Source organism: Aegilops tauschii, chromosome 5, assembly GCF_002575655.3.
Source record: "Aegilops tauschii subsp. strangulata cultivar AL8/78 chromosome 5, Aet v6.0, whole genome shotgun sequence".
Lineage (NCBI taxonomy): Eukaryota > Viridiplantae > Streptophyta > Magnoliopsida > Poales > Poaceae > Aegilops > Aegilops tauschii.
Genome location: NC_053039.3, coordinates 392,248,603 through 392,260,921, shown reverse-complemented (window position 1 = coordinate 392,260,921; position 12,319 = coordinate 392,248,603). Strand labels below are relative to the sequence as shown.

The 12,319-nt window shown below is 49.7% G+C and overlaps 1 protein-coding gene across 1 annotated transcript; it reads right to left on the bottom strand.

The window, feature by feature from the left end:
• Positions 1-6,691: 6,691 nt before the first annotated feature.
• On the bottom strand, positions 6,692-11,377 carry LOC109752372 (3-hydroxy-3-methylglutaryl-coenzyme A reductase 3). Its single transcript, XM_020311265.4, has 4 exons — positions 10,368-11,377; positions 9,998-10,179; positions 8,408-8,754; positions 6,692-7,498 (listed from the first exon to the last, which is right to left on the bottom strand). The coding sequence occupies exons 1-4, from the start codon at positions 11,282-11,284 to the stop codon at positions 7,253-7,255; spliced, it is 1,692 nt and encodes a 563-aa protein (XP_020166854.1). The 5' UTR covers positions 11,285-11,377; the 3' UTR covers positions 6,692-7,252.
• Positions 11,378-12,319: the final 942 nt, after the last annotated feature.

Below are 12,319 nucleotides of genomic sequence, written 5' to 3'. Positions count from 1 at the left end.
TCCGCGAGCCTCAACACTCATTGGACCACACACATCGGTATGTATGATTTCCAATAAGTTGGTTGCTCGCTCCATTGTTCCGGAGAACGGAGTCTTGGTCATCTTACCCATGAGGCATGGTTCGCACGTGTCAAATGATTCGTAATCAAGAGACTCCAAAAGTCCATCTGCATGGAGCTTCTTCATGCGCTTGACACCAATGTGACCAAGGCGGCAGTGCCACAGATATGTGGGACTATCGTTATCAACTTTACATCTTTTGGTATTCACACTATGAACATGTGTAACATCACGTTCGAGATTCATCAAAAATAAACCATTGACCAGCGGGGCATGACCATAAAACATATCTCTCAAATAAATAGAACTACCATTATTCTCGGATTTAAATGAGTAGCCATCTCGAATTAAACGAGATCCAGACACAATGTTCATGCTCAAAGCTGGCACTAAATAACAATTATTGAGGTTTAAAACTAATCCCGTGGGTAGATGCAGAGGTAGCGTGCCGACGGCGATCACATCGACCTTGGAACCATTCCCGACGCGCATCGTCACCTCGTCCTTTGCCAGTCTCCGTTTATTCCGTAGTTCCTGCTTTGAGTTACAAATATGAGCAACCGCACCGGTATGAAATACCCAGGAGCTACTACGAGTACTGGTAAGGTACACATCAATTACTTGTATATCACATATACCTTGGGTGTTGCCGGCCTTCTTCTTGTCCGCTAAATATTTGGGGCAGTTCCGCTTCCAGTGACCACTTCCCTTGCAATAAAAGCACTCAGTCCCGGGCTTGGGTCCATTCTTTGCCTTCTTCCCAGTAACTGGTTTACCGGGCGCGGCAACTCCCTTGCCGTCCTTCTTGAAGTTCTTCTTACCCTTGCCCTTCTTGAACTTGGTGGTTTTATTCACCATCAACACTTGATGTTCTTTTCTGATCTCCCCTTCCGCTGATTTCAGCATTGAATATACCTCGGGAATGGTCTTTTCCATCCCCTGCATATTGTAGTTCATCACAAAGCTCTTGTAGCTTGGTGGAAGCGACTGGAGGATTCTGTCAATGACCGCGTCATCCGGGAGATTAACTCCCAGCTGAGACAAGCGGTTGTGCAACCCAGACATTCTGAGTATGTGCTCACTAACAGAACTGTTCTCCTCCATTTTACAGCTGAAGAACTTGTCGGAGACATCATATCTCTCGACCCGGGCATGAGCTTGGAAAACTAGTTTCAGCTCCTCGAACATCTCATATGCTCCATGTTTCTCAAAACGCTTTTGGAGACCCGGCTCTAAGCTGTAAAGCATGCCGCACTGAACGAGGGAGTAATCATCAGCACGTGATTGCCAAGTGTTCATAACGTCTTGGTTCTGTGGGATTGGTGCATCACCTAGCGGTGCTTCTAAGACATAATCTTTCTTGGCTACTATAAGGATGAGCCTCAGGTTCCGGACCCAGTCCGTATAGTTGCTGCCATCATCTTTCAGCTTGGTTTTCTCTAGGAACGCGTTGAAATTGAGGACAACGTTGGCCATTTGATCTACAAGACATAGTGTAAAGATTTTAGACTAAGTTCATGATAATTGAGTTCATCTAATCAAATTATTTAATGAACTCCCACTCAGATAGACATCCCTCTAGTCATCTAAGTGAAACATGATCCGAGTTTAACTAGGTCGTGTCCGATCATCACGTGAGACGGACTAGTCAAGATCGGTGAACATCTCCATGTTGATCGTATCTTCTATACGACTCATGCTCGACCTTTCGGTCCTCCGTGTTTCGAGGCCATGTCTGTACATGCTAGGCTCGTCAAGTCAACCTAAGTGTATTGCATGTGTTCCGAGGCCATGTCTGTACATGCTAGGCTCGTCAACACCCGTTGTATTCGAACGTTAGAATCTATCACACCCGATCATCACATGGTGCTTCGAAACGACGAACCTTCGCAACGGTGCACAGTTAGGGTGAACACTTTCTTGAAATTATTATAAGGGATCATCCTACTTGCTACCGTCGTTCTAAGCAAATAAGATGCAAAAACATGATAAACGTCACATGCAATCAAATAGTGAGATGATATGGCCAATATCATCATGCTCCTTTGATCTCCATCTTCGGGGCACCATGATCATCTTCGTCACCGGCATGACACCATGATCTCCATCATTGTGTCTTCATGAAGTCGTCACGCCAACGATTACTTCTACTTCTATGGCTAACGCGTTTAGCAACGAAGTAAAGTAATTTACATGGCGTTATTCAATGACACGCAGGTCATACAAAATAATAAAGACAACTCCTATGGCTCCTGCCGGTTGTCATACTCATCGACATGTAGGTCGTGATTCCTATTACAAGAATATGATCAATCTCATACATCACATATATCATTCATCACATCTTCTGGCCATATCACATCACATAGCACTTGCTGCAAAAACAAGTTAGACGTCCTCTAATTGTTGTTGCAAGTTTTTACGTGGTTTGTAGGTTTCTAGCAAGAACGTTTCTTACCTACGTATGACCACAACGTGATTTGCCAATTTCTATTTACCCTTCGTAAGGACCCTTTTCATCGAATCTGTTCCGACTAAAGTAGGAGAGACAGACACCCGCTAGCCACCTTATGCATCTAGTGCATGTCAGTCGGTGGAACCTGTCTCACGTAAGTGTACGTGTAAGGTCGGTCCGGGCCGCTTCATCCTACAATGCCGCCGAAACAAGAAAAGACTAGTAGCGGCAAGAAGAATTAGCAAACTCAACGCCCACAACTGCTTTGTGTTCTACTCGTGCATAGTAACTACGCATAGGCCTGGCTCATGATGCCACTGTTGGGAATCGTAGCATAATTTTAAAATTTTCCTACGTTCACCAAGATGCATCTATGAAGTCTACTAGCAACGAGGGGAAAGGAGTGCATCTACATACCCTTGTAGATCGCGAGCGGAAGCGTTCCAATGAACGTGGATGACGGAGTCGTACTCGCCGTGATCCAAATCACCGATGACCGAGTGCCGAACGGACGGCACCTCCGCGTTCAACACACGTACGGTGCAGCGACGTCTCCTCCTTCTTGATCCAGCAAGGGGGAAGGAGAGGTTGATGGAGATCCAGCAGCACGACGGCGTGGTGGTGGATGTAGCGGGTCTCCGGCAGGGCTTCGCCGAGCTTCTGCGAGAGAGAGAGAGAGGTGTTGCAGGGGAGGAGGGAGGCGCCCAAGGCTGTAGGTTGCTGCCCTCCCTCCCCCCCTTTTATATAGGCCCCTGGGGGGGGTGCGCCAGCCCTGGGAGATGGGATCTCCAAGGGGGGGGGGGCGGCGGCCAAAGGGGGAAGGGGTTGCCTTGCCCCCCAAGGCAAGGGGGAAGCTCCCCCCCCTAGGGTTTCCAACCCTAGGCGCATGGGGGGAGGCCCAAGGGGGGCGCCCCAGCCCACTAAGGGCTGGTTCCCTTCCACTTTCAGCCCACGGGGCCCTCCGGGACAGGTGGCCCCACCCGGTGGACCCCCGGGACCCTTCCGGTGGTCCCGGTACAATACCGGTAACCCCCGAAACTTTCCCGGTGGCCGAAACTTGACTTCCTATATATAATTCTTCACCTCCGGACCATTCCGGAACCTCTCGTGACGTCCGGGATCTCATCCGGGACTCCGAACAACTTTCGGGTTTCCGCATACATATATCTCTACAACCCTAGCGTCACCGGACCTTAAGTGTGTAGACCCTACGGGTTCGGGAGACATGCAGACATGACCGAGACGCCTCTCCGGTCAATAACCAACAGCGGGATCTGGATACCCATGTTGGCTCCCACATGCTCCACGATGATCTCATCGGATGAACCACGGTGTCGAGGATTCAATCAATCCGTATGCAATTCCCTTTGTCAATCGGTATGTTACTTGCCCGAGATTCGATCGTCGGTATCCCAATACCTTGTTCAATCTCGTTACCGGCAAGTCTCTTTACTCGTACCGCAATGCATGATCCCGTGACTAACGCCTTAGTCACATTGAGCTCATTATGATGATGCATTACCGAGTGGGCCCAGAGATACCTCTCCGTCACACGGAGTGACAAATCCCAGTCTCGATCCGTGCCAACCCAACAGACACTTTCGGAGATACCCATAATGCACCTTTATAGTCACCCAGTTACGTTGTGACGTTTGGCACACCCAAAGCACTCCTACGGTATCCGGGAGTTGCACGATCTCATGGTCTAAGGAAAAGATACTTGACATTGGAAAAGCTCTAGCAAACGAAACTACACGATCTTTTATGCTATGCTTAGGATTGGGTCTTGTCCATCACATCATTCTCCTAATGATGTGATCCCGTTATCAATGACATCCAATGTCCATAGTCAGGAAACCATGACTATCTGTTGATCAACGAGCTAGTCAACTAGAGGCTCACTAGGGACACTTTGTGGTCTATGTATTCACACATGTATTACGATTTTCGGACAATACAATTATAGCATGAATAATAGACGATTATCATGAACAAAGAAATATAATAATAACCTTTTATTATTGCCTCTAGGGCATATTTCCAACAGTCGCTCACCTAGCAACTCATCGTCAGAGATGTCAACGATCTCCGTGCCCGGCTCCGGCAGGATTGGCGGCGGCTGCAGCTCTGGCTCCTTTTCCAGCGCCTCCGGCTGCTCCGCTCCGGCCTCCTTCGCCTCTATCTCCGTGTCGAGTTCGGTGAAGAGCGCGTCGGACGCCACCTGCTCCTTCCGGAGGAACGCCAGTTGGCCTCCACAAAGGCCTCATCTGGATGGACTCCAGGATGGCCTGCTTCTCCGCCATCTCGTCAGATAGGGCAACGGCGAACTTCGCCTCAGTCTGCTCCATGTTGAAGCCCGACAGCTGTTGCTCCGGATACTCCACCTCATCCGCCTCCTCCACCTTCATCGGAGTCAGCTCCTCCTCCTCCTCCTCCTCTTCCCCTGGCTGCTCCTCCTCCTCCTCCGGCTCCGGCGAGTCCGGAGGCAGCTCGACAGCGATGCGGGCTGCGCGCGCTTTTTGTTTCGCCCGGATCTCTTGCTTGATCTCGGTGCGGCGCTCCGGCGTGAGCATTGCATAGTAGGTGATCTTCCTCCGGACCATGGTGGACCACCAGAGCGTGGGCGGAGCACCGGAGCGGGAGAGGGAGGTGGATGGGCTCGGACTGGCGGCGCGGAGAGGGGGGGTGTGGATGGACTATGGTTGCGGGACTCCGACCGTGTTAAAAAGACGAATTTGCTCTCGGGCAGCGAGCCGGAGCGGCGCCACGCGATGTTCACACCGCGGCGACGAAGAAGACGTCCGTCGAACCGCCGGGTTTCCAGGCGAGTCCTCCCGGGACCCCTTCATTTGTCCTACATGGCGGGCGTGCCCAGGCGTCCCTATATTCGTCCTATATTTGGGCTGGATATGAAGGGTGTTGGTCAGCCTGGGCGTTTACAACTCATTTGAAAAGGCTGTCTGGGTTAGAAAAACGTGACCCGTCAGTAACTGAGCAGCCCGATCAGACATATAAGGTGAGTTTGAGATGCCCGGTTGTAAATGCTCTTAGAGGGGGCATAGTCGACCTACAGAGTCCGGGGCCCGAAGCACGTGTTGTACCGGACGAATAGATGAGTTGCGGGTGAATATCACCTAATGTGAGGTGGTCCCGGAGCATCAGATATTCTCTCGATGACTTGCGGTGTGAGGAGTCTGTTTGTGACCACAATCACGATCACTGTGTACCCTCTTCTGCTAAAGGATATACGTGCTCCTATTTGGAAACCATCGGTATCCGACATGGCTTTGGTGACGACTCGATCTCTAGCAGACTCCGTATAAGTGATTAAACTCATAAAATAATTCTTTTTGCAGTTTTAGTAAAAAACGAGCCCAAATAGACTCCTTAAAATTTTAAGGGGCTCTGTAAACACAAACGGAAACCTCATATATACAGTTTTGAGGTCAACTTTGCCAGGAGCATGTATACTTGTCAACGTTGGCGGTTGAGAAATCTTTGCTCCCGCCAACGCCATGAAGCTCGCCCGGTCGCCACGCCCGTCCGCCCCAGCCACCGCGCTCGCCCGCCGGCCGGCCCTCCGTCCCGGCCACCACGCTCGCCCGTGGCTCCGCGGCTCTCGAACGGAGCTAGCTAGCAGCTCAATGGATTCGAGGAGCTAGCTAGCTCGATGCGTCGGCCATTCGATCCGGCCGCCGCTTGCGCCGCCCCGGCAGCCCTGGCCTCTGCGCGCGCCGCGCTCGCCCTGGCCACCGCCCACGCCACGAGTGCTCGCCTCGCGTTTTCCCTCGTCCGCCTGATTAACGCGAGGAAGAGGACGACTAAAAAAATAGCTAGCTCTAGGTCTGTTCGGTATATTCAAAGAATATTCTTTTGTACGGGTTGATTATACGGGGCCAGAGTCTTCTGTCCTCGCCCGTGCCGGCCTGCATATATCATTTTCCACGAACTGCAAAAGACTTATGCGGGTCAGGATTTTGCAGGGTCTGCTAGAGATGCTCTAAGCCAAGAGTGTCTAGGTATTTTTTTTTTTCTGTCAGGACCTAGCCATGAGTGCTGCCATGCTTGTGTGACTAATTTCTAAACATATTTTGGCAGAAAAAACAACAGCTGGGACTCTGCCGAGGCGATTAATTTACAGAAAAACAAACACGGTCACGAGGAGAACAGATTCAGTTGAACCAAAAAACAAACGGGTAAAATTATCACGGACCACATCTTCTTTACAAGCGAGCCACCAACTACACCAAGGGCAACAGGTAGGATGGAAAGATCAAACAGACGAAACAGAACTAGTTACAATGTTACTACAAGCATTCCTGAAGCGGTAACGAAAAGTAAGGTAATGTAAGCTTTGGACAAAAACAACGAAGGGGTCAGAAGATTCAAGACGGGCAAAACAAGACGCGCACACACTGGGTGGCTGCTGCGGGGGACAACATCAAAGAAAATAAATAGGCCATATCCAGGGTGGAAGCACAGGGTGGTAAATACAGCTGCTCTCTTCTCCTCCTGGTAAACCATGACCGATCTCCAGACAAACCGTTCATCCGATGGGGTTTCCCTTTTCACCTCCTGAGCATTGCCATGCCATTCCACACAAGGAATCAACTTCCCTTCCTTGACTGTCCACTCCCACGAAGGTGAAGGGGTGTGATTATACATCCGGCGAACATTTTGAGTTGGGTTTTGTCTATTTGCTCTGGCAAGGGCCCAAGTGATGCATGCGCTTCAGCATCAGCAAGCGGCGGCATTGGACATATCCTTCCTGGATCTGTTGTATTTCATGTGGCTCTGGACCAGATGCCCGGCAGCCTGAGCAGAGATAAGGGACAGCTCCCCAGCCAGGACCGCACCAGCCACCACCGTGGCGAGCAGCCTAGCATTCGATCCCGGGGATTCCCTGTTGGCGCCTTTGACGCCCAGTAGGTCCAAGCAGGCCGACTGTGAGGCCAGCTGCGTGCCTCCACCAACTGTGCCCACCTGCATTTCGATCATCACAACAAACCCATCAGCTCATATCATATATATATATATATATCGTAGTTGGTGCTGAAGGTTAGGTGTATGATAATTAACCCAATTATGTACAGGGCGATGGATGCCTTTCTCGACAATAATAGCAAACACGACGTTACAAATTAAGCCACTAATAAAACAGATAACCGCCGGTCTAACCTGAGCTGGCTGATGACGAAAAGTACGAAAACAATAGCAAGCAAGTGAACAGCAAACCAAAGGAATAGTACTAGTAGTTTAGAAAACCAGATGGTGTGGAGAACAATGTCCCACAAAGGGATAAAATTGGCATTGGCATTGGCATGTACAGAGCTTATTCTAAAGAACAAGCAATGCATAGCTGAACATGCCATCTGGTTATTTTAAAATCTCTATATCGTGCTTCATGACAACAAAATCAAGCCCCATTTATGACAGCTTTGGAATCTCCAGGTAACCTAACAAAGGGATAATTTAAACTCAACAATATATATTTAGATGTTTGCAATTAAATGGGTGGGATCATTATAGGATCAACGGCATGATACAAAATACTCCCTCCGTTCTAAAATAGATGACCCAACTTTATACTAACTTTGTACTAAAGTTAGTATAAAGTTGAGTCATCTATTTTGGAACGGAGGGAGTACTAATTATTGGATACCAAGGTATTGATACTTGTTAATAGTTTCCTATTCACATAGAGGATGCCATCTAACTGATTAAATACTCAATGGTTCTTGAGAAAGGATCAGGGTCTCAAGTGCAAAAATCATCAATGCGTGGATAACAAAATGAGGGAATAACAGACAATCAACATAAACTCCAGACTGTCACATATAAAAATAATACGAGGAGCATGATTCAATCATGAAGAAAAATATTGCTTCGTACCTCAATGGATGGCATAGTGACGGAGATGTGAAGGTCTCTGCCACCATTTACAGCTTCCAACATCGTGATACACTGTGAGCTCTCAACATTTTGTGCAGGATCTTGACCAGTGGCAATGAAGATAGCTGATACAATGTTGCTTGCGTGGGCATTGAAACCCCCAAGAGCTCCAGCAACAGCTGAACCAGCAAGGTTCTTGATCACGTTCAACTCGACGAGTGACTGAACGTTGGTCTTGAGAACCTTCTCCACAACTTCCTCTCTGATTATTGCCTCACAAACCACGGACTTACCGCGCCCCTCAATCCAATTTACAGCAGCTGATTTCTTGTCAGAACAAAAATTGCCTGTGGTTTATGGAAGTTTAGTTAGGAAATTATGTAGCACCAAAGATATGTGAAAAAGATAAATTGCTATGAATACGGCGCATATCTGGTGTTAATCAGCAACAGTAAACTATATGAAGTATAAAACTATACGTAGTTTTCAATATCTATAAACCACTTGAGATTTTACAGATTGGAACATCGCTCTATGACTGTACTGTGCAAAATTCGGCGACTGGTATTACTTGTGTTATGACAAAACATGAGTAAGACATAATAGGGAAGACAAGGATGAGGTGGCCTTGTCCAAATTTCCTTGTGTGAATTTTCGTCCTCTCTCGAAAGTACTAAGAGCTGGCAGCAAGCTGGAGAGATTGGACAAAAAGGTAGCTCAACTACTACAAATGAAAACAACTGGAGTCCACATCAGTTTGGATCGAGAGCTGACACCAAAGGGATATCCAATTAAAATAACAATCGAGGCTCATCTGCCGCTTTCTATTGCATAACAACTAACAAGTAGGGGAATCCAATTAAAACACCTTAAACATCTATCATGCCAGTTGCTTCATTCATAAAACTCTCAGTTTGAATATTTGCAGAATGGGATTTAATTAAGAGAATCTGCTGTGCTCTTATTCTTTGATACCATCATCTAACAAGCCATCAACTATAAAATTATCCTAAATGTTATAGAACCTGAGGTCACGTTTTTAAGCAATCCGAGCTAACGCCCTCAGGCACGTTGGATCCTGCGCACAAATCCTAAAGTGTTTCGCTCCCATGTGCCCCTCTGGGCGAACTACGAAACTGGTTGCAAAAATGAGCGAACACATTCGGGATGGCGCTTTCAGTTTTTCGAGCATGACAATTCTCAGCTTTTTCGGTTGATGTAGCATGGCAATTCCCTTCAGTCAACATGGCAATATTTCTGAGCATGGCAATTTTTACTTTAGAACATGGCAAAACCCTTTACAACAGCACGGCAATTTTATCTGTTTTCGCATGGCAATTCTGAAGCATTCAACGTAAGTGTTTTTTGTTTTGCGAATGAAATCGTTTGTTCGTTCCACCCTAGCTGGGGGAACGATCATTTCGCTCAGGTTACCCCCTGAGCTGGCATCAGACGTATATTGGCGTCCAAAATTATTAGAAGCTCTGATAAGTCATAACAAGCCACAATAATAATAATCTATCTATGGTACAACGTCATTCACGATGGAAGAAAGCAAACACAAACTTATTTATAAACGTGCGAAAATACCTGAGATGCTGACGACATCCATATCAGGGAAATCCTCCTCTAGGTAGTCCAGCACATGTTGCACGCCCTTGGAGATCATGTTCATCCCCATGGCATCACCAGTGCTGCAGGTGAACCTCATGTACAGGTTCCTCCCTGCCAACGCGCATTTGACCCCCTGCAGCCTTCCGAATCTCGTTGATCTGCATAAACGGAGCATTTTGGGTTAAAAAAGAAACAGCGCTGATTTGATTGATGGGGACTGACGGCGCATCAACATATCGTCAAACACAAGACAAGTCGTAGCGTAATGACATTTGTCGTGCGAGTGGAGCATGGGCTGGAGAGGACAGACAATAGTGGCACTAATCTGGAGTTTAGTCCATTATACCTGCTGAAGACCACAGACAGAGTATCGAAGTTGTCCGGGTTCTCCAAGAATCTCATGAGCTCGGCGGCGCGGCGGGCGGTTGGGAACCTGGCGACGGGGGCGCGGCTCATCCCGTCACGGAACACGACGCTGGAAGCACCGCCAGACTCGGCAATGGCCTTGCATCCACGGTTGGTGCTGGCGACGAGGCAGCCCTCGGTGGTGGCCATCGGGACGTAGAGCCGGCGGCCGTCGAGGAGGAGCGGCCCGACGACGCCCACGGGCAGCTGCACGTACCCCACGGGCATCTCGCAGCACTGGCCGAGGATGGAGGCGTAGTCGAAGCCGTCGAGCGGGAGGCCGTTGATCTCCCTCCCCGTGATCCGGCGCAGCGACTCGCGGCGGATCCCGGCGGCCCGGCGGCAGTCGCCCAGCCTCGTCTCCAGGACGTAGGAGGGGATCTTCCCGGCGACGACGTCGGCGACGATCTCCTCGTCCCCCTCCGGCATTACCTCGGGCGCGGGGCCGGCGCTCTGCAGCAGCGCGCACTGCGCGGGGGCGGGGGCGGGGGCGGGCTTGGGCTGCGGCTGGGCGGAGGCGATGAGGAAGTCCTCGTCCTCGTCGTCGCTGTTGGAGACGACGGACTGGACGAAGGCGATGCCGAAGAAGCTGAGGAGGTAGATGAGCGAGGCGACGAGGCCGCAGATGGCGAAGATCTCGGTGAGCCCCACGACGTGGAGCGGCGTGGAGGAGCGGATCTTCTCCCGCCAGCGGCGCATGAGGTAGGCGAGCGAGGCGGCGAAGAGAGCGGAGAAGATGAGGTTGGTGTGGCGGATCGGCAGCGGCAGCGCGTCCCCGGCCTGCACCCGCGCCCCCCTCCCCTCCGCGGGGCGCGCGCCCCCGCGCGGCGCCGTCGCGCGGCGGACCTCCACGGCCATGGCGGGCGGCGGCGCTGGGCTCGTCGGCGGTGGGAGCGGTCGAGTCGTGGGAGGGGGGGTTTGCGCTGCGAGATTGGGGGAGGATCGGCCCGGCCGGGCGGTTTAATATACTAGCCTCGCCCCGCAGAAAAAGAAAAAACTGGACCCACTGCCAGCCGAGCGGCTTTGGGGCCCGCGGTCCAGGGTGTCCCTTGTTTTTTGTTCTCAGTGGAGGGTCTCCGGTCTCGGGTGTTCTCTCGTCTCTTTTCTCTTCGGTTTCCTTTCTGCTTCCAGTGATCCCGCTGCTGTGCGCTTCGCCGCTGCGTAGGCACGGTACGTGGTATGGCATCGTAAACCGCGGGCTGTGTCGCGGGGCGCACGTCGGGCGGGGTGGTAGGTACCCATGCCGCTACGTGCTCCGATCCCTTGCGCGCACGCGACGCGATGTCCCTAGAGAGCTTCTTTCTCGTTCAAAAGTTAGGATATGTGGCATTTTAAACAGTGGATCCGGCGCCTTCTTTTTTATCTTTGGATTAGAGTAGCGTGTAGCATATGCTCCTTCGTTTCGAATTATAAGATTTTCTGCTTTTTTTTCCCGAGTCGGATGTATATAGACGCGATTTTATGCGTTTGTTCGCTCGCTTCAGTATGTATAGTCCACATTAAATATCCAAAACGTCGACACGTTTTATTGTATTCGTTCGCTAATTTCAGTCTGTATGTAGGCCATATTAAAATTTCTAAAACATCTTATATTTGTGAATGGATGGGGTACTAGTTATGGTATTATATAAATATCCATATTATAAGTTTTGGTCAAACTTTGTAAACTTAGTTTATGACAAAGATAATATGCAGAGTGAATAAAAGCGGAGGTAGTGCTAGCGAGGAGGTGGAGACGGATTGGGTAAGGCTCTTCTCATCTCCATTTTCCACGTTTCCAAAACAAGTGGGACGTAAATGCATATATTATTAAATGAATGCTCGGGAATGGATACGTGTGATGTTTATCCAGTTAGAAGGGGTGCGAACATCTGAGAACTTTAGCAACATACT

What these genes read in the sequence shown, in the direction of transcription:
- LOC109752372 (XM_020311265.4), bottom strand. Translation starts at nt 11,284, where the DNA reads ATGGCCGTGGAGGTCCGCCGCGCGACGGCGCCGCGCGGGGGCGCGCGC. An exon ending in GGATGTCGTCAGCATCTCAG is followed by an intron (nt 8,755 to 9,997) that starts GTATTTTCGCAC and finishes CATAAACCACAG; the next exon opens with GCAATTTTTGTTCTGACAAG. An exon ending in TCACTATGCCATCCATTGAG is followed by an intron (nt 7,499 to 8,407) that starts GTACGAAGCAAT and finishes ATCGAAATGCAG; the next exon opens with GTGGGCACAGTTGGTGGAGG.